This window comes from Parasteatoda tepidariorum, chromosome 8 (genome assembly GCF_043381705.1).
Source record: "Parasteatoda tepidariorum isolate YZ-2023 chromosome 8, CAS_Ptep_4.0, whole genome shotgun sequence".
Taxonomy (NCBI): domain Eukaryota; kingdom Metazoa; phylum Arthropoda; class Arachnida; order Araneae; family Theridiidae; genus Parasteatoda; species Parasteatoda tepidariorum.
In genome coordinates, this window is record NC_092211.1 from 42,707,937 (window position 1) to 42,732,178 (window position 24,242).

The window sequence follows — 24,242 nt, forward strand, 5'->3', positions numbered from 1 at the left end:
CTTACAATGATCAATACAGGATTGTATTTATAACAGACATATGGGTTTGACAAAGGGTAGAAAATGCTCAAGAGTATAACTACTAATCATTGAATACAACGTGATTAGCGTTATTGACTACAATTAACTTTAGTGTAATTAACTAAAGTTAATTTAAAGTTTTAACAAAGCTGCAAAAAACCAAATAATAATATTGTATAATTTGTAACAAAAATCGACATAGGAGAAAGTTAGTAAAAGAATAAATTTTAATAAAATGTTTCCAACTAATATGTACTTCAAGTTTTTAACTTGAAGTGCATATTAGTTGGAACTTCACGTTTTCACGGTTTCACATGCACTTCAAGTTTTTAACTTGAAGTGCTTATTTAACTTTTATACTTAAAGTTTCATTTTCTCTACACTGAAAGAAATTCTGGATCAAATTACGGTACGAAGTACCGGCACTTTGGATACATTATCCGTAAAATCCATTTTACCGTAGAATATGTTTTTACCAGAAAATATTCCACCGTAAATTTTATAGTAATATTTATTTAATTAGAGTGATTCAGGGATAATTATTACAGCAAAAATTTCGGTATAACTGTTCCATAACAGGTTTTGGTAAAAGAAGGAGTTTACTGTAAAAAAAATAACGACACTCTGAGTGTCGTTTTATTTACAGGAACTTGTTCTAAATATTTTACAATGAAGCATTTTTTATAAGAGAATGATTGCGTCCTTAATTAGACATTACATAAACATAATATTTATTTTCTGCTTATGAAGTGTCATCTTTAAAGCATTTGTAAGTCAGAGCTCCCAGCTGGTCCTTTGTTAGCATATAGTAGTCTGATTTGAAGTACATTTATTTAATAAATTTCTTAATTCTTTTTTTTTTATCACCATTTAATGAGATTCAATCACAACTACTTGTAGCACTCGTAAAGAGGATCTTTACATCATTGCGAAAAATTCCGGATTAAATTACTGTAAACATTTTCGACACTCAGGTTGCCAGTACTTTTGACCGTAAAATTCATTTTTATCGAATCATATAACGGAGCAAAAATCTGATATACCGTAATTTATGCAGTGATAATTACCTCAAAAACAATGGATCCCTCTAATTAAAAAAATATTACTATAAACTTTATGGTAAAATGGAGTTTACGGTAAAAACTGATTTTACGGTTAAATGAATTCATGGTAAAAATGGATTTTACGGATGATGCAACCGAAGTGCAGGTACTGTAAATTAATCCTTAATTTTTTAGAGTGTGAGTGTTGGTACTTTTTACAATAATTTTATCTGGCATTTTTTTACAGTATTACAATCTTAACTTAATGGTTTTTACAATGAAGATTATAACTGTTATTATAAATTATCTTTTTTAACTCTGAAATAAATTTTCATTTCAACGAACAAAATTAACACGAAATGACAAAAATATTCTAAGTTCCTTACGCATAAAACTAATTAATTTTCAGTTCCCATCTTTCAATTAACCAAAAATATTCTTTGGTGAAAGAGAGTAATTGTTTATGATCATTGTCCTTGGCCTTCGTTTATGTAAGTTTGTTATCTACAATCCCTTCTTTTTCATCTAGTCTCATTAGATTTAGTAGATGAAATCGGAGGTGTCGAAACGATGTTAACTGGTTTCTGCAAATTGAATTTCTGGCGTCGGAACTCGTAATTTATCTCTGAGTAACCTTATTTGCGGCCTACCATCTTTCTTTCTTCTTGTAAAACATATTGCTTCTGTTATCTGAAGAGATGATAAACAAGATTCGCGTTCGGTATATTGTCTTGTTGAATTATGTTGAAAACAATAAAATTAGGTTTTATTACTCATGCGCAGCAACTTAAGGTATATTTATATATCGTACACTCTCAGAAAAATTAGATCAATTAGAACCATGATAATGGTACCTTGAAACACAACACGGTACGAAGTTACTAAAATCTTAATAAGGTGTTAAATTGGTTCATGGTTTTGTTCAAATTGACGCGTATTCAATTTTGAGAAATACGATATTATAGTTTAACATAGTTTCATTTTTAATTTTAAAATTGAACTATGGTACCTCACAATCAGTTTGGAGAAATCCAATATTATATAGTTTAATTTAGAGACTTATTATTTTTGCAGAATGATGATTTGCAGTTGGTTATTTATAATAAACTTTATAATATTGTTCAACTTCGTTGAAATCAGTATACAGTGCCAAGTTGAACCTCATTATTGGACTAATAACAAGGCATTATGGGAAAACTTTATCAGAAATACGTTTTAATTTATCACCTTATTAAGACTGCCGAAATAAAATCTAAAAGTATACGGTTTGTATTACTCATAAATTATTTTGTCAAATCGGCTGAAAAAGCAAATGATGGATAAACGAGTGTTCTTAAAAGTATCCTAAGCTGTTTCATTTTAAGACCAAAGTTCATCAAAATACGATTATATATTTTTCAAATATATAAGATCCGCTGAAATATTATCCATTTTGGAAATACTTAAATTCAAATATATATATAGTTAAGGTATTTCAAAATCTCCTGATTGGCCATTATTAAAAATTAGAAGAAAATAATTTTCGTAAGGCAATGGTATTAAGAAAATTACTTGAAATTAAATTACTTAAAATTAAATTAATTAAAATATCAGATAATGAGAATAGCCTGATTGGACTATTCTCATTATCTGATTCTCCGTTATTGTTCTTAAATAACTTGGAAATGTGACAAGCAATCTCTAAAATTTTTATTATTGATTAAAATGTAACAGATGCGTACTGCTCCAGTTATGAATTGAACATAAAATTGAAATTACACGGCATATTCAAAAATACGAAATTTTTTTTCCATTCAAAATTGACACCACTGAGCGAAAAATTAACATTTAAATATGGCACTTTACTGTTTGAACATTCCTTTATAATATATCCTGCCATTGTTTCTCTACTATTCAAAAATATCTGCTACAGAGAATGAACATCGCTATAGATATGTAATCACTATAGTAAGTTAATCACTAAGTAAGTTAGGGATATTTTGTCTTTTGGTAAACTTACTAGAAAAGATTTTTTTGCATAAAATTAGTTAACCTTGACTGATAGAATAATATTTAAACAAAATTACTTTAATAGATTCATTAAAAAAGAAGCAGAAATGAAAGAAAGAAGGGAATAAGTAGAAGAGAAAAAAAACGTAAAATCTAAATATAAGCTTAATTAATGAAAGATGGTAATCATAAGTTCATAAATTATATCTAAATTTTTTTTCATTTGTAAGTGTATGTTTGGAAAAAGTGTTGACATTTCTTTCTTGTTCTATATATTTTTATTGTATTGTAAAGATCATCGAAATATTCAGTAGGTTCAACTCAACAACGCAAGATTATCTTATTTTCTAAACGAGGGAAATATTTGTTTTAAGGGGGGATTGACATTATTATTAGGATGTTAGTTTATAACAGGGATCTAGAAATGGCATTATTGCTGAAATGACAAATCAATACTTGAGGAATAGCGGTATAACGTTAAGTGCTCGCTATTATAGGTTTATGGCAACTACACATGCAAATTTCGTCGTATCACAAATGATATTGATTTTTATTCATTTCGCTTATGGGGAATTATTTTGCTTTTCATGAAAAAAGCCTTAGCTAGAAATTTCATTTCTTTTATATATCATATGTTTAAAAAACATAATTTTATTGAAAATTTTGCAATATGAAAAAAATCCTGTCTTGTTAGGCTTAGTGAATTTGCAGCATATTGGATATTAAGGTTCGGAATAAATGTGATCCACTAATGTTGCGTGACTTTTTTCTATTGTTTTGTCCCAAAATAAAATTCGACGACTTTTACTTACGCATGCCTACTCTTTAATGGATTGATATGAAATGATTGGTGTTATATCTATGAAAAAAATTTCGCATTCTTATTTCTGACTACTTATTAATAGTTACTAAGCCCAGCACTCCAATCTTTTTTTTTCTTTTTAAAAAATACGAATAAATACTTTTTGATATTAATAATCTTTAAGACTAAGAAGAGCTTTCATAGCAATACAATATATTCAGTACAATATAGCTACATTCAGTACAATAGAGGTAAAAGGTAACATAGTTTTTAAAAAAAACTGAAATTTATCTATCCTACTAAAATCTAATTCAGAATTGTCCCATTTTGCTTTATAAACTTACCTCCAAATTGAAAAATAATTTTACAAATGTATATTTTACAGAAATATTTTCATGAAACCAAAGAATAAAAACCGACATGTATACTTAAATGAACAAGCAAAAACTAGGTTCATCACTACTTCATTTTACTAGATATTTAGCGAAAAACTCTGAAAAAATTATTTTTAGCACGCATGATATTATGATTCAATTTGTCATATTATTAAGATTGTAGTAAATTTGCACGATATAATGATTCAATGTTGTTCAAAACTTCTAAAAGTGCAAGATAGAATGAGCACTTATACTTACCAAAGAAAATGTTTTTGAATTATATTTCCTTAAAACTGTTGTGAAATTTTTTTTAATCATGTTCTAAAAATCACACCATTACAAAAACCATGTTTTGTTACTTGATTTGAAATTACCGTAAAAATTACCGTTCAACGTTGCACAGTATTAAGTGTGCATCTGATTTTTCTGATATTCTTGTTCGACACGAATCGAAATTTCTAACAGTTTTACCCTCTTATTATAACCCTCTTAGATTTCACGGAAGATGTCTTCAAGTAAATTTCAAAAAATTGCTTATTAAGTAATTTTTTTAATAAAAATCTGCTGAAATTGTTCTCATTTTTAAACTATAAAAAATTAAGAAGTATTTCTACAATTTATATCAATTATGAATGGAGAGATGATGAAAATAGAAAAGTTTGTGGACCATCCAAATTATTTTCAATTGCCTCGTCCTGTTTCCTCAATTGTTTTTTCATCACGTGACCATAGTCGCCAAACTAATCTTTGATGCCAACACTGTTCACTCCAATGGAACAGAGAAAAGGATTAAGAGTTAAATTAAATCTCATTAGAATTTCACGCGCCGAAGGATCATAATGCTCACCACAAGAGAACAAAGAACTTTTTGTAGTAGATGCTCCTATAAATAAAAAGGAATTGTGAATTCATCACCACGTGTAATCATTTCAGCTAAGTTTGAAAAAATTCTTCCTAGCATTAATAAAAATATTTACTTAGGAATTATGAGTTTAAATTCATCTTAATTTTTCACTGCGCAAAACAAATTAATTTCATTGATGGATTTATTATCTTTTTCACGTTGTTCAGACAAAATAAAACGAACTGACATATTTGTTGGAGAACTTTTTATTATGAACTTAGCCCCTGGTGAGAAAAAACTGTGTTTGAAGTGTTCAAAAGTTATGCAAAATTTGAACGATTTGATTAAAAATTTCCCTAGAATCGACCTACGTATAATGATTAAAATGAAATATAAGCAGTTAATACATATTTGTAATCAATTTCGATAATTTATTTTTTATATTTCATATTTCACTGAGAAGAAAAAGTGTGGTCAAAATTATCAGAATATAGTAAAATTTACTGTGCTTCTAGCTCTATGGGAGCATCAAATAGCTCGGTAATTTTTACAGAAGCGGTTCGGTAATGATTTTGGTAAAACTAACAGTAAGATATAATGTTATAATATATGATGAACTTTGGTAAATATGACAAAATTTTGTAATTTATAATGATATTTAAAGGTATGGTTCAAAAACCACTTATTTGGTAAAATTTGCTTTTCAGTTTTGTATTTTTTACTTTATGTATGGTAATAAGAGCTATAGTTTTGAAAACCAGAATCTCTGATAAGTCGTTACCATATAAGTGAAAAAAGTATCAAATGAATGGTTCATAAATAGCTTATATTTTTATTTAATTACCAGAATTAGGGTCTTTTACCTGAAGTATCCTTACCATGCAGACGGTAATTTAACCAGAATTTTATTCAGAAATTAGTTAGAACAATTTATAACATATGTGATGCATTCTTAATTTTTTATTGCTCTAAAATACATTGCGTTAAGATTAAAAACTATTCCAAATACTTAAGTCGTAAGTTTTACGCATTATTTAGAATTTATTTAGGCTGTAAAAATTTCCAGATCCAATTACGGTATAAAGTACCGGCACTTTCGGTGCATTATCCGTATAATCCATTTTACCGGTAAAATCCATTTTGCCGTAAAATATTATACCGTAAATTTTACAGTAATTTTTATTTAATTAGAGTGATTCAGTGATTTTACGGCAATTATTACTGCAAAAATTATGCTCAATCAGATTTTTTTATTCCTTAACATGTTCCGGTAAAAATGGATTTTACGGGAAAATGTACCGGCAACCTGAGAGCACTGACTTATGTTTTTGTCTTTCAATGAAAAAAATTCTATATTTTCTCGTAAGCACGTTTAAAATCTTAGGCAGAAGTTTCTATGATTTTCTTATATCTAATAATTTAATGTTGAGAATAATAATATATCTTTAGAGTAAAACCACTTTAAAATTCTTTTTATAAAATGAAACTTTCAAGTCATTTCTCTACTATTCTTTAAAAAATACAAAAATGTTTTCGAGCGTAAACTACCTTTTATTCTTTATACTGTCATACAAAACAAAATAGATATAAGCTCTGTATTGAATATTTTATGTGTACTTATCTTTAAAAGTTACTACTGAATTTCTAAATCTTCACGTCTTTTGTCTACGTATAACTTTTAGAAAATATCCCGCTTTCTTGCTTTGTAGCTTTCAAGTAATCAACTAATGCTCAAAATGTAACATTTTTCTCGCAGACATGTTCATAAAATATGCATGTCTTGAAATTTTATTTTGTGAACAAAAGCTAAACAATACAAGTATTGTCTTTGAAAGAAAATAATTTAAGTGAAATTGATTTCATGTCGCGGAAGGCTCAGATGGTTTTTTTTTTAAAGAATTACCTTTTAAATCTAAAACCGTTCTTTTATTGAAACACAGTCTGCACAGAATATTATAATGATATTTATCATTAACATTGCGTATAAACAATTTTAATTTTTATTATTATTATATTATAATTATTTTTATATTTCTTACTATTATATTTATTACTATTATATTAATCACCGTAATATTTATTATGTTGAAAATAAGGTTTTGTTTTAGTTTGCTATATGAGATATTTAAACAGTAGTGCTCCTGTGTTTGCAAATAATCAGTCACGTTTTGAATTTTGGTTATATCTCTTGGTTTACTCATATGCTAATCGAGGTATATTTTATTCTTAAATGTTCTCCAATACCCTAGTACTAACCAGTTAATAAGTGGAGTTATAGTTCTTATTTAGCTAACCATTAAGAGTTTCGTGATTTTTCTCAAGGTGTAACGCAAAAAAGGTCAGTTTCCATCAAGCATAAAAATAATATTACCATACTGTTACAGTCTCATAATGCATTATCGTACTAAATGGCGCTGACATTTCTGTTAAAATACTTTAATTCCGGTTTATACAAACCAAAATATACGGTATTTAAGTAATTAATTTGTTGATTTTTCTGTTCATATGGTAACGGTTTACTGGAAATTCTTGTATTCAAAATTATCTATCTTATTACCTTACATTTAGAGTAAAATACGAAACTGAAAAGTAAATTTAACTGGATAATTGGTTCTTATGCTATGCTCTATGTTATCAGGATAAAATATCCCCATTTTACCTCATTTACTAAACTTTATCACAAATTGCAAAACTATTTTTATTGTTAGTTTTACCAAAATCATTGCCAAAAGCGCTTTGGTAAAAATTAACAAGGAGCCAGAAACATGACAAATTTTACCATGATCTGTTAGCTTTGACCATACTTTTTTCCCACAGTGAATGAAAAGAAAGTTAATATAATTGGTAATGAGTAAAAGAAATAAAAAGCTTGATTATGCTATTTATCAGTATAATTATTGAATTGAAATAATTCAAGATTTCAATAAAAAATTAGGTTCTTGAACTTAATACATACTAAATTTATTATCAACGTAAGTTAACGGAAAATAGAAAGAGTAGAGATTGGTACAGTTAATAATTACACAATCTCGCATATTTCAAGGAACTAAAAGATTTGATATTGCTTAAACAAACTAATTAACAGTAAATTAAAATAATTCTAACTAAAAAGCAAGAGAAAAATTTATAGGTAGATAAATGTCGAATTACAGTAATAATTTATAGAAATAAAAAATTCAGTATTCGCTTATTAGATAAGCTATTAAAAGTCTATATCAACATACGTTAGCGTAAAACGGAACGAGTAATAATTTTAGATAGGTAAAAGGTTTAATAACGTTTATACTAGCAATAAATTGAAGTAATGACAAGTTTGAGTCCCTTGCATAACACAAAAAGAACGAATTTTTTATAGGAATTTAACAAAATACGAAATGTGCAGGAATTATAATTGAAGACAAATAATTTAAAATACCTACTTTCTGTTGCAGCTACAATTTTAGAACATTTTAAATTATCAACTGATTATTTTGGTTCAACAAAATATTTGTTAAAATCTTAATAATCAAAGGCCAATGACATTATGTAATCGAGTGTTAATTTAGCAACATTTTTTGTGACTAATTTTTTTTTCCTCAAACAAAAAACAAACAAAAATTTTCTTGTTTACAGACGTAAAATAAAATAAGGCAAAAAACACTGCATAAATTTATCACATACTAAAACAAACAAAACAAAATAATAGCCCAACAAAAAACAAGCATTTTTTTCAGCAAGAAAATGAGCTAACTTTTCGCCAATTTATCAAACTAGTACACTAGATATCTTTTTAAACAACGGTGTTGTTCATTTTCTAAGGGGGTGAGATTAAATTTAATCGCCGTCTTTTTCATTTCATTTCAGTTAATGACGACAGTAGTTAGTTTCGGTCGTTACGCTTCGTCTCTTTAATGACCAGCGCTTTTAAAAGTGGTAATGAAAAATGCTAATGAAGTAATAAATAAAGCTGACGTTCGCTTGCTTGCAAGATGTTCTATAGATACATTAACGAGTTTTCAAAGATTGCTTTTCGGATTTGGGAAATATTTCGGCATTTTATACCAAAGGGAGGAATAAATTTAGATAAATATACTAAACTAAACAGCTGGTTAAACTATATTAAGTTTCTTAAAAGTTAGCGAGTAATAGCGCTTATATAGTTTTAATAATTGACGATTTTATCAAACATCGTTTAGTTTTTAAATGAGAAAACAGCAATTTGATTTTTTTTTTAAGAAATTGTCTAAATATAGTTAGCAAAATTGTTAGCACACTAAATTCCGTAATGGTTAATTATTTTTTGCGAGGAGTTGTTATTAATCCTTATTATCCTGAATTTATTTACAAGAACAATATCATAAATAAATGTGTAATATGTTTGTTTTTTCTATAACTTATTTTTAAGAGCAAACGAACTGAAAATAACAAGAGACGTTTTAAATTAATTTTTTGTTTTAGAAAAAAAATTGAATTTGTCCCACTTTTCTTAAAACTATTATTTTTTATTGCTTTTTTCCTAAGTTGTACACAGTAAACATTTCCGGATCAAATTACGGTAAATTACGGTACAATGAATCATACGCAAAATCCGCTTTTAGTGTTAAGTATGATACCGTAATATTTACAGTAATATTTACTTTAATTTGAGTGCTTCCGAGAATATACGGTAATTATTACCGTAAAAATTATGGTACATCAGATTTCCGTAACAAGGTCCAGTAAAAATAAATTTTACTGTAAAAAGTACTCGCACACTAAGTGCCGGTATTTTTTACCATAAGTTGGTCCGGATTTTTTTGCAGTGTAAGGTTATACGGCAATAATCAAATTTGTAGGTGTATTTCCATTGCTTGGTTACCAAATTTTATCGTTCTTAATCCAATGATTTTTGTTAATAGATTTCCAAAAATTCTACTATTTTCATATCACTTTTTATTTTAACAAATAAAAAATATTAATTTACGAGTTTGTTTCATTAATTAAGATACCAGCTACTTTAAAATCATCAATAATATATTTTTTATTAATTTATTTCATCTTCATTAAAATACTATTAAATTTTTACTGATGAATAATTACATTTGCCTCTGATATGTCATACAATACAGAATTCAAAAATTTTCCAATGGCGAGAACATCGTCTGACGTAAATTCAACAGCAAAAGCAGACACAGCTGAAAAATTTCTACTTTTCTTTGACGTATGAAAGTAAAACAGTTTTATTAACTCAAGTAATTTACATTTTGATAGTTGATACAAAAAAAAAAAGTTAAAGAGCATAGATGAATGATATGAATGATCAATTCTTAAAATCTAAGCATGATTGTAATTTTAATTATAATTTTATTATTACAATCAATTTCTACGGCTAAAATCATTGAAAATATTACAAAGAACTGAAAATATTAAATCTTAATCCATAGTGTATGAAACCTTTCAGTAGAACATGAAGTGGAATTTTTTGACTTAGAGAAAAAAAGTATGATTGAAACTATCAGAATATGTTAAAATTTGCCATGTTTTTGACTCTATGGGAACAATAAAAAGCATGATAGTTTTTACCAAAGCGCCTTGATGACAAATGTTTGGTAAAATTAGTAAAAATATATGGCTTTATAATTTTTGATAAAATTTAGAAAATGTGATAAAATTAGTTAATTTTATCATGATATCTTAGCATGGCATAAAAACTATTTATTCGGTTATATTTATTTTTTATTAAATGTGTGGAAGTAAAAAAATATTGAAAACTAGAATTTCCGGTAAATCGTTACCATGTGTATAGGAAAATTACCAAATGAATGATTTTAATATCGTGTATCGTTTTATTAACAGAATTATGTTTTTTTATAAGAAATGGCATTACCATTCAGTACGGTAATTTTGCCAGAATTTTTTTCTTTTTGTACATTATTAGAATTTTTATTCTGAAATTACGATAAGATAATTGTCAGCAGTCCATCCGTCTGATCAACCTTTAAGTTTTGGGTTGGAAATATTTCTTAACGTTTACGGTTTTGAAGTCATTTGCAACTGGTACCGTTAAAAAACCTTGAATACAAAACTATACGATTTTGTAACAATTTACAACTAGCATGGGTTCTAAACCATAAAAATAAAACTTAAACGGACTTTGGAGCTCTGTGGGTGCAGCACCATTTATGTGTGAATGAAAGTTTCATATTCTAATAGTCTAGGTTCACCGATTGTAGAGTGCAGTACACTAGAAACTCCATACGTGTAAAAGGAATGGAAGAAATATTGCGGTATCAATGTTGGAATCCGAACCCCTGTTCAGCCTGTCATGAGATTGACAGATTTGCCCTCTCAGCTACAGTATGGAAAAAATGACAGAACGGAAAAAATGGCATTTTAATTTGACGTTAATGGAATTCTTGTTGTTAAACTATATTAGGTAAAAACAATCAATAAACGTTTTTTCTCACACTCAACAGTTTGAACATCTTTTTTTTGTGGTAACTTAACTGTTTTGGTTGAATTGCTATTTAACTATTCTCGTCTAGAAATTTTGAACAGAGTATGAAGCACTTATTTTAAGAGAAAGAAATATATAAAAATTATGTTGGGGGAGGAATTTCATATTATGCATAATGCCAAATATTTTTGGGAAATGTATACAATTTATGAGAACGTTTTCATTTCAATATACCTAAGCCCAGTTATGTTTCTTTTTTTAACTATTTTTTATATAAAAACCCATGACCATGACATTTTAGGTTTGAAGATAAAAGCATTCCCATGCTCAATTTTGAAGAAAATTGGTTTTCGTAAATGACTTTTTGAATGACGCTAAGTTGCATTTTGAACACATATTAAACTCAAACTGTTGTCTTTTAAGGCCTCTTTAAAAATGCGCTATTTTAGAAAATCATTACATTTGGTAAATTAAGTGCGATTTTTGCGTGTAACTGCGGTATAGGCAGACACGGTTTGAGAAGCTTTGGCTTATCCCCATAAAGTTGTTTTAGATTCTCATTATATTTTATGATCACTCCCATAAATAGATTTAAATAAAATTAAAATATATAATTGATAAAGTTCTATTTAATTTACATAATGCTGATTACGGACAAGTTGTATCATAAATTTGTAACATTTAAAGAAAATGCATATGAAAGCTTTTAAAATTTTGATTTGGAATTTTTTCTTATCTTACAGAGCATTAGCATTAAAAATAAGTTTTTTTAGATAAAATTAATTTAAACAATCAGTTACATTAATACTTTTTAAAATAATGTTGCCCTCTTAAGTGATAGCTGCTTAAGGAAGTAAGTAAATGTACTTAAATGATTTTAAATATTGTTAATGGTCTTTAATGTTGAAATAATTCCATAAGAGTACAAAAAAGTGCTAAGTTGTAAAAAGGAAAAATTAATTGCTGTCAGTTTTTGAAAATTGAATGAGTATTAGTTTCATATAATAAAAAATACAAAAAAAAAATGAATAAAAAATTCTTATTTAATTTTTATTTCATTTCTCAGATTATTTAATAATTTAATTTTTAAACCCATACAAATGGCGTAGTAAAATTCAAGTATATGATGTAGTAAATAAAATATATGAAGACTATATTAAATAGACATTATCTCAATTATTGTTATTAATTGTAATAGTATCTCAACAATAATTTATAGCATAAATAAATTTCCAATTTTGCTGAAAAATCGATATTTTACGTTAAATAATTTAAAACAAACTTTCATTCATATATTCTCTGAATTAAGGAGTGCAAAATTTAAAAAAAAATTAAGTAAATTTACTGTTTCCTGTAAACTAAACTATATTAGTTTCGTTTGAAGGTTTCAGTTTATTTAGTTATTTAACTTTTCAGTTTTTTTATTTTTTTACTTTTCAGATTTTCCATTATATCCTATTCGAAACTTAAATTCAAACAAATTAATTGAATGATTTTTCATTAAACAAAAAAATTTTTTTAGTTTCAGTTTACTTAATAACTTAATTTTTCAACAAATTTAATGAGTTAACTTTTCAGTTTAGTTAGTTATTTGACATTTCAGTTTACTTAACTTTTCAAACTTTCCATTATATCCTGTTCAAAATCCAAATTCAAACAAGTAACTATGTAAAGTATGTCAAAGTAAACTATTATCTCAATAATAATTAACTACGTATAAATGAACAATAAATAACTCATAATCCAGAGATTTTAGAAAAAAAAACTATATCAAACACCAAACAATTTAAAATAAATCCATATCCAAGTTTCCTGATGATCCACAAAAAATTAAATTAAAAGTTCTCTTCAAAAAATGTTAAAAAAAATAAATACTATCCGTTTTATTTTTAACAAAATATTACCATTACTATTTAAATCATTAAACAAACTGCTTCAAACCTGTCGTCACTTCGTCGTAATCGCTATCAACTTATTAAGAATAATAGGATCTAAATTTGTCAGTAATTATCTAAAAAAAATAATCAACTTACCCACATAGTGAAAGACAAGAAACACACACTATGCCTAGCGCAACTCCGCATCATGCCCATCTTTCAAACTACTGCACCAAAACAATAAACAATGTAAACAAACCTAAGTCACTAAGAAAACAGTATTTCTGTCAAACTCAGCATGACAGTCAAAATAACAAAACAATAAACACTGCAATCGCAAGTAAATCCCTTTAAAAATATAAAAAAAGAAAAATTCGATCGAAGATGAAATTGAAGAAGATGGGAAATTCGCTACATTATTTATTGCAGCTATTATTTTGATGCTATTGACACCGGCCCAGTCAATCTGTGGTGCTCGATTCGAGTGAGAAAGATTCGTAGTGTCGATCTTTAGCATCAGCGATGGAGTTGCTAAGTGGAAACAAGGTTTTTGGCGTGAGATTGGCGCGATTGAAATAATCGCCAACTTGGTATTATATTGTATTTGACTCTTCTTTTTCCACATCAATAGTTTTTATGAGGGGTTATTGATTGGTTATCAGAATGAATTGAGTGATTGATTAGTGCTTTAGCTTCGTTTCAAGTGTGATAAACAATTTCATTGCTGTCATAATCCAGAAATTTCAATATAGCAAATTATTTTGAGTAGAATTCATGGTATTTTCTCTCAAATATTCTAAACTAAAAAAAGCAAAAAATAATTTTAAAATTGTTTAAAAAACTATCGTTTTTATAGCAATGTTAACTAAGGCGTTTGAGGCGCTCTTTAAAAAAAAATTAATAATTTAAGTACTTTTTAGAACTTATTCTGAGCTGCTGTATGCTGAATACAAAATATTATCACAATTATTATAATTAAAAAAAACTAAATATGAATTTTTTATGTTGTGATAAATTGTTTTACGCGTATAGTATAAGAGAAATATTCATAATTAGGAAAACTAGGAAGAAAAAACTTTCGAGATAGAACTAACAGAAATAGAAAAGTATTATCTTAGGGAAAAAATATAAAACATATATTTTGCCTCATTTTATGGGATATGTGTAATTTCAGAATTATATCGTAATACTTCAAAATTGTATATAAAATTAAATTCATTTAAATAGACATTGTTACATTTTAACAACGAATCAGTTACATTTTGCATTATTATACGGATAAGATATTTTTCAGAGCACTACTTATATGCAATAAGCTCATTTAAAAATAAAACTTTTACAAATTTGCAAAAAAATGAGTTTAAAAAAGAACGTAATTAGCGAGAACTTATATAAATTAATCAGCAAAAATTTTAACATGACTTTATAAATATGACCATTATATCAAAGTTGCGAGATAATTTTGTTTTAAATATGATACTGAATGCAATAAATTAGGGCAAGAAAAGTACAGAATACAGTTACGTTTTAAACAAAATGCATTATCCAAATAAAGATAGGCTACACTTTGTAGCAATAGCATGCGCCCATTTTTTAAAATATTTATTTGTACTTCATTTGCCTTGGTTTGCTTTATTCAAGATGAATTATGGTTTCTTCCTTTTCTTAAATTTAAAAACTTGAAGAAGAGTATCTTACTCATATGTCTGTTGAATAAGTAAATTTCTTAAAATGTTAATAATTATTTTCTTGCATTGTGTGCGATTGCATCTTCTATGCAAATTAATTAAAACTAAAACTTTTCACGAATGATATGAAAAATCATCGTCTGAAAAGAAGTGGGTTTCTAAAGTTTTGATTGAAGAATGGATAACAATTCATTCATTTTAAAATAATTTAAGCTATTTCAAATCACAAAGAACACAGATCAATTTTTTATATGTACATAATGGGTACATTCTATTTATTTATATGAAACTTCCGATATGAATATATATATATANTGGTGGTGGCAATACATGAGAATACTTTTACTTTTGCTACTTGTAACGACGGTACAAGTAAAAAGTACATACTTTTACTTGTACTTCATTATTTTCTTAAATTTAGTATTTTCACTTCTTTTTCGTTACTTTTATTTAGAAAAAGTTCAAATGTTTGTAACGAAAATATCAAAAGAAAATATTACTTTTTTCGGACATTTTTTTAAAAATTTTCCTGTTATTTTATTATGAGAACTATTTTGCTTAAAGTACTTGTACTCTTACTTGTTACTTTTTAAAAGTGTATGGTGGTTGTATATATGTAGAAAATCATCCATTTGAAATATTCTGCACTTAAATACCGATTCAGAATAATTAATATCCTTAACTATGATAAATTATTATTTATTTGCAATAAGAAACAATTACATATACGGATTATATAAGTTTTTAAATTGCTATAAAAACACATTGTGTTTATATTATACTATATTAATATTGATACATCATTTGTGTTTTAAAATGCTATGTAATTTGTAAAAAGAGAAAATTTTAACAAATTTGACAGATACATTCTTCATCTTTATTTCAATCATATGATTTAAAATCATGCATTACACTATGAGCAATAATAACAAATGATTCAAAGAAAGTAATCAAGCTCTAACAAATAACAATACAATTGCGTTACGCCTAAAGTAATTCCAAGATAAAACGTTACACTATGAATAAAAATTGAGCATAAAACAATCCCTATTTGTTTCTGCGTTTTAATGGTGACACAATAGAAATGTTCATTCTGTTTCAGTTATGCTCTGTATTTTAGGCTTAACAGTCGATTCTCATTTGTTACAATAACCAAGATGTTATCTCAAAATTAAGAGGTTTTTCAATTATTTATATATATATATATATATATATATAAATAATTGAAAAACCTCTTAATTTTGAGATAACATCTTGGTTATTGTAACAAATGAGAATCGACTGTTAAGCCTAAAATACAGAGCATAACTGAAACAGAATGAACATTTCTATTGTGTCACCATTAAAACGCAGAAACAAATAGGGATTGTTTTATGCTCAATTTTTATTCATAGTGTAACGTTTTATCTTGGAATTACTTTAGGCGTAACGCAATTGTATTGTTATTTGTTAGAGCTTGATTACTTTCTTTGAATCATTTGTTATTATTGCTCATAGTGTAATGCATGATTTTAAATCATATGATTGAAATAAAGATGAAGAATGTATCTGTCAAATTTGTTAAAATTTTCTCTTTTTACAAATTACATAGCATTTTAAAACACAAATGATGTATCAATATTAATATAGTATAATATAAACACAATGTGTTTTTATAGCAATTTAAAAACTTATATAATCCGTATATGTAATTGTTTCTTATTGCAAATAAATAATAATTTATCATAGTTAAGGATATTAATTATTCTGAATCGGTATTTAAGTGCAGAATATTTCAAATGGATGATTTTCTACATATATACAACCACCATACACTTTTAAAAAGTAACAAGTAAGAGTACAAGTACTTTAAGCAAAATAGTTCTCATAATAAAATAACAGGAAAATTTTTAAAAAAATGTCCGAAAAAAGTAATATTTTCTTTTGATATTTTCGTTACAAACATTTGAACTTTTTCTAAATAAAAGTAACGAAAAAGAAGTGAAAATACTAAATTTAAGAAAATAATGAAGTACAAGTAAAAGTATGTACTTTTTACTTGTACCTTCGTTACAAGTAGCAAAAGTAAAAGTATTCTCATGTATTGCCACCACCACACATTATTTAAATCTAGAAATGTAAAATCATCTTTCTAAAATTTGGCAATTTTCACGATCGCCAAACTGAGAGATGAGGGATGATATCTGTAAAACGTCTTTACTTCCTGGGCTTTCACATATCTCCGACCCTTCGTTCCGCATGCCCAATACAACAAAGGCTAGTAACAGCAAGTGTTTAAACAGCTGATCGAAACGAAGGTGGATATGTTTCCTTCCATAAAGGCAGGAGTTCTCAAATAACTAAGCTTGTGTCATTATTAATTCTAGTTTTTCAAGACTGTAACTATGCGCATTGCAACTTCAAGAACAGTAGATTTAAATTGCCAAAATCGTCCGTTTAAAATTATTTACATAAATCAAAGGGCAAAGAAAGGAAATTTCACGCGGATATTGAAATTCATTTTATCGAGTTGAATCAGTTTAGTTAGCCTTGATGAGCAGTAATGTAAATAGTAATTCAAATCCTTGAAGAAAGTTTGTACAGTTGGTTTCCAACTAGCATAAAAGTAGGGTGACCATTTGATCATTATTAAATTACATACGACAAATATGGAGTAATAAATTGGCCTGATGAAGTGGGTCACTAATTGGTCAAATTTTATCAAATTCGAAGCATTTTTAATATAAAGTTTTGAAATTCAAACATTTAATGAACTACTGCAAAAAAAGAACATAAATAAGGTGAAGATACCGTCTGATTGTTTCTTTTTTCGTAATCAGAATTTTAAACAGTTTTTTCTTTCTTCTTTCTATCTTCCATTCCTTCTTCCTTTCCTTCTTTCTTTCTTTTCTTTCCTTTCTTTCTTTCTCTCTTTTTTTTTTGTAAATTCCCACCTGAATCACAAATTCTTTTTAAAATACATAAATATATACACAAATTTTGTTCGAAGTGTTTGAATGGTTAACTATGGAATGCTTTTTAAAATGTAATTATTATAAATAAGTATATGCTTGAAATTATGCATGTGTTCATATAAATAATGAAATTTAAGAACACTTTTTTAGATATTTCTTACAAACTTTGTACAGTAGAATGTCAGTAGAATGGCGTAATCTAATTACATGGTTCCTTGTCAAAAATAAATGATTAAATAAATAAATAAATATGTGACGCTTTATTTTCTTCAAAAAAAAATTAGACAAATTCATTCATTATTCTTTATATGAATCCTCAAAGTGATTAAACTAGAAAAACGAATATAGTAATTATTGTTATAAAATTTACCATTAATTAATTTGTGGAGATTACCAAAAATTTTTAAACTTTTTTAAATGAAATCTAATAAAAAAATACTTTTTTTCGACTATTCCTGAAAAACTTTGAAAATAACACTTTAAAGATTCGCCAATATACTGGAAGCTTTATTGTCAAATTATAATGTTAAAATATAATATATAAATGAATAATGTAGTTAAAATTGCACAATGTTATGTTATGCAATTACTAACATATTATTATTCTAATATTAATATTTTAACAATATTGGGCTATATCATTGTTAAACATAACAATATTATACCTAACATTGTAAAAATACTGTGCTTATGAGCTGTGTTCTTATGAGCAATACCAGCATTCATAAAATATTCATCAAATAAGCCCGGGCTCAACAAAATGAATGCTTAATAAAAAAATAATGCTGTTTTTTCCTGCATTGAGACATTTCATGTAATATTTACATGCATGTCATAAAAGTAATGCTAAGTATTAATTTCATAGTATTACACGCAATTGTTATCGTTTTCTTGTTCCATAGTTAATAATTTAACAATTTTATGCTATAACATATTGTTGTGTTTACACAATCAGTAGTATTATTAAAGCCTAAAACAAGCCCAAGCAAGGCTTAAACAAGACGAATGTTTAATGAAAAAAAATTGTGTTTTTCTGCATTAAGTTATTTCATGGCCTTTAACCTCAATTGTGCGCGCACGTTTAAATATTTCAGCCTTTCTACAAAGTAAAGATCACCAGAGTGTTAGAAAAATTAGGACTTTAAAATACGTTTAATTTTTGCATTTATTTTCTGAAATCACCAGTAACACTATTTTAAAAATGTGTATTAAAAAATTTGCGTTTTAAAATGGAAACATGATTTTTGTGACTTACGGTATCTCATAAAACTACACCCATAGATTTGGTTGAATTAGTTGATAAGGTCATTTCTCCTTAGGTATAAGCCAAATCCTATCGAAATTCCCCTTTTACCCTCTTTTCGTGAGAAAAGGTCAAAGGATGTATAAAAGGGTAGATAAACTTGAGTAGTGGTGGTTCCATAATGGGGTCTTTTTACAGAGAAAGTTCAAGGGAGAGGGGTTGACCTGCTTCGTTTATTATTATAACATTTTTTATTACAGATTAGGGGAGGTGTGTAAATAAAAGAGAGAATTATGGTATGTTATACTTAAAAGAGAAAACAACCCATTTATTTTATTTAAAAAACGCGTTTTGTCTGACAGTTTAGATGCATATTTATTAGCGTTTGATTATCATAGTAAATTTTAAAAATAAATACATTTATTTTTGAAATATTCTATGTGATTTAAACAAAATTTAAAATAGCTAAAACTATAACTTATGATAGCTAAACATGCATGCGGTTTATAATGTAAAACTTCGCTTTCAACGACAGTTGAAAATAAGCTTCTTGATATCTCCTTTAATGCTTTTCTGATTTTCACATTTGTCAATTTCTATCTTGTTAAAAAAGAAATCGTATTGGACCAATATATAGCATAATTTTGCTGCAGCCTTCATGTGGTTCTGAGTTGAACCATATTATAGTGAAATTTAATCTTTTTCTTCTTCTTTTGATACTGAATACACGATACTATGTTCGGATTTGAAACATTTACATAATGATACTATATTTCAATTTTGACTGAAACATCTAAACAGAATCTATTAAAGGTGACATATACACACCTTTTTAAAGTTAAAATAAATTATCACGATATTATGGTTCATATTATCTATTTTATAACTCAACATTAAGCTAATATTATAAAGTGTAAACTAATAACATATATTTCCCAATTCCCTCAAGATTAATTTAATCTTTTAACAATAGGAAAATGAAATTTAAAGTATAACCGCAAAGTAACTGTATATTCAATCAAAAAACTATTGCTACCTAAATACAACCTAATAACTCCTACACATCAATGATGTCAAATTCACGCTTAGAAAAAATGTGCGACAAAACTGAAAGACACATATAATAAAGCTAAAATGCTTACAAAAATAATAAAGAATAAAATCATATACATGAATAATAATGCCGATATTTTCCATAATATAATTCCAATATTTTTTCATTAATATATTTTGTCCTTTTCTGCACTGAGAAGAAAAGTATGGTCAAAACTACCAGAATATGGTTAAATTTGCTTTGCTTCTGACACTATAGGAACACTCCGTAATTTTTACACAAGCGTTTTAGCAATAATATTGGTTAAATTAACCTTAAAATATAATGTTATAATGTGTGATAAAATTTAGTAAATGTGGTAAAATTTGGTAATTTTAACATGATACCTAAGAGCATAGCATTAAAACGATTTATTTGGCTTAATTTACTAAATGTATTACTAAATGTATTTAATTTACTAAATGTATTGTATTTTTTACTAAATGTGTGGTAATAAAAATTATAGTCTTGAAAAGTAGAATTTCCCATATACCTGTTTTCAAATAAACAGAAAAAAATATCAAATTAATGGTTAATAAATACCATATATTAACCATTAGTATTATTACCAGAATCAAGTTTTTTCTTGATATGTGATTACCATACGGTACAATAATTTTATAAGATTTTTTTCCGTGTGTGCTGACTCATTTAGGCTAATTCGATATTTTAGAAGACTTGTATACTACGTATAAAAGCTGGGTCTAATAAGATAATGATGAGTTTGCGTTTAAAACAGACCCAGCATTATCGTACTGAAAATGGTTTTTAATCAGCTATTTTTAACAAACAAACGTTTTTAATCGGACTATTATTTTTAATCCAAACACTTTAAAATTACCTCGTTAATAATCAAAATCCATTTTAAAATCAAGAAATATAAAACTACAGCTACTTGCAAGATTTACTTACTTAAGACATTGTTTAGTCAAGCATTTGATGTCTTTTTATGTAATACTTTGATCAAATTGAGTGTGAAAATTGCATGAAACTCTCTTTCATTTAACAATAGAAAGAGTGTGTTTATTTCGCTCTAGTAGCAAATGTACCATTTTGTATCGATATCTCATCTGTCTCTGTCATCATGCGAATCTTTTTAATTGTTTAATTAGATAGTTTACAGATTGGGCAAACTGCGCATGTATTTCGATATATACTTTACTGTAACAATAATTCACATCTTTTTTGTTTCCATCACGAAAAATGTAATTCTTCACGTTTTCTTGTGGTGAAATATGGCAATTCATTGTTTTCTAACTGTTTTTAAGTTAAACAAATAGTATTCCAGAACATTAAATTGTAATTCTTCACGTTTTCTTGTGGTGAAATACCGCAATTTATTGTTTTCTAACTGTTATTAAGTTGAACAAATAGTATTTCAGAACATTAAATTATAATAATCTAACTCTTAACTTTAAATTATATTATTACATAAACATTAAAAAATAATGAAATTGTTAAAATTAAACAAACCATTGATTAATTATATTATGTACAAAAATTGAATGAATTGAAAAATTAAGATATCAGAACTAATGTAAAATTATCCATATAATTTATTTTTTTAACATTATCAAAATAAAAAAATATTAGTAGTACATACATTTGATCAATAAAGAATTGTACTAAACTTAATTGGGCGAACAATAATTTTAAAATTTATATTTTCGCATTAAAAGTTTTGTTTTATATTTATTTTAATAAAAATTTTTCATTTACAAAATTTCGATTTAAAACTAGCATTAATAATTTTATTATTTATTTTTGTTTTACCTGTTTATTTTTATATTGTTGTTATGAATACTCTCAGATTTTCCAATATATTATTAAAGTTTTCAGAATTAGCTTATTATCTATATTCATTTTATCATTATCTTATTTTTTATTAATGCAACTATTGATTTAACATTTCAACATATTTTTTACACATTAGAATGTGGTCTAAACACAAACTTAATGACTTAATTTGGTTTTACATGAAGTTACTAAAATATATATAAATAAAAACAACTGTTTAATGCTTTCCCAAATTTTCTACGTTGTTATTTTTTTACGAAAAAGCAGTTCATTGAAAAATAAAATTAAGCAGCTCATAAGGAAAACAATATAAATATACTAGCATAATTATATAATATATTTTTACAAAATCAATTTGAAAAATACTTGTTACATCAAAATAATAAATTAGAATTAAAAATATGTGATAGAAAGTTATTTGCAGACTGTTCACTAAGAGTTTTTAACTCATTAGAATTTAATTCTACGGATTTTCAATTAACTTTTATCTTATGAAAATAATTCAAACTTGACTAAGTACGTATACCTTTTTTTCAAGTTCATTTGTTTAAATAATTTTATTTAAATATTAAAAGATCATTGGCCTTCATTTATAACTGATAAATTCATTTTTATAAGTGATATTAATATTTAAAAGGGGACAATGAACTACTACTTTAATAAAATATTTATTCATTCAGTTGTTAAACCATTTTTAGACAAAACATAATGAGTAGGAGAAACAACGGTAAAATGAGAATTATCTTGTCAAACATGATGGGGTTTATTATACATTCTGTATCATTTCGTAAAACATCCATATTGATTTATTGTTATTTATCAGATAAATATGTTTTAAATAGAAACGGTTACAATAAAATATCTGCAGTCTATTTGAAAAGTAAAAAAAATTATAATATTTTGGCATTGTAATCATTAATTCATAACATACTTTTTTTAATAAAGTAATGTGTTAATTAAAAAATAAATAAACCGCAGTTCAAAAATATTATTAACATTTAATAAAGCTATTTGCTTATTTTTATATCTTTCTTACCTTTAAAATTAATTTTGAATTTCTTCCTAGGATTAATTTAGAGTATTGTTGTAAAGTACAAACAATTAAATTGCAATAAAAAAAAATTTCGCACTATTACAGAATATGATATCATCAGCTATACATGTAAGTTTAAAATACTCAACTTTTATTGGATTCCAAATAACATACATTACTATGTAAAGTGTTTCATATAAATGCTTTTTTGTCAAGAAAAGAAGAATTTCCATTAACAGCATATGGTAAATTATTGATACAATTAAATATGTAATTATAACAAAACTGATTAACTATTTACTAATTAAAGGGATAAAATATTTTTATTTTATAACTATCCCGAAAGTATTTTTAAATATATTTTGTTCATTCAATTATTAATGCTGTTAATTAAATTCTTTCTATGATGCTTAAAACTTAAAAAGAAATAAATCCGAAAACTGTAATCACTAGTACATTATTAATATTAATAGTGCTATCAGTCTTAATATCAGCGGATGTATAGAGTTTGTAAAGTTTGTTCCATAACTATTAAAGCTAATTTTATTTTTGAACAAATCAGTCCAGGTTCAAAGTACGTGTGACTAACCAAGTATGATAAAATTTAGGGGGTGGGTTGTAGGGCATAGATGCAAAATATAAAACAATATGTAAAAATAGTAAAAAATGGAACATATTAGAACTGAATTTGATGTTTGATGATATTTGTTTTAAATTAGTTTTAAAGATGTTTGCTTATATAGAAGTACAGTGTATTTCGAAATCTTCTGAAAAAATTAAAATGCCGCAAAATATTTTTGGTGAACATTTGTTCATCAACTTTTAGACAGTAACAGATTTATTATTTTTGAAGAAAATTAATAGTTATTGCTGCTATTTAACGCAAAATACTGTTTTCGTCTCTTAATATAATATTTAGAACAGCATAAAAATTTCTTATCTTTCTAGAGACGAATTTCATGAATATTAATGATAATACTATTTATTAATATTTTTTCATTTATCTAAGTTTAAATTTTATCACTTTGAACCAATGACCAAAGTAAAGGAAAAGGAAAATTTATTT

General features: G+C 26.1%; 1 protein-coding gene across 2 annotated transcripts in view; it reads right to left on the reverse strand.

The window, feature by feature from the left end:
• Positions 1-13,898, reverse strand: part of LOC107447385 (tetraspanin-9) — a 64,598-nt gene extending 50,700 nt beyond the window's left edge. Inside the window, exon 1 of one of the 2 annotated variants that reach the window (XM_016062288.3) lies at positions 13,525-13,898. In XM_016062288.3, coding sequence (XP_015917774.1) covers positions 13,525-13,584 — 60 coding nt within the window. In that variant the 5' untranslated portion in view covers positions 13,585-13,898. The remainder of the gene's footprint in view (positions 1-13,524) is intronic. The other variant, XM_016062289.3, reaches the window with a different exon arrangement.
• Positions 13,899-24,242: the final 10,344 nt, after the last annotated feature.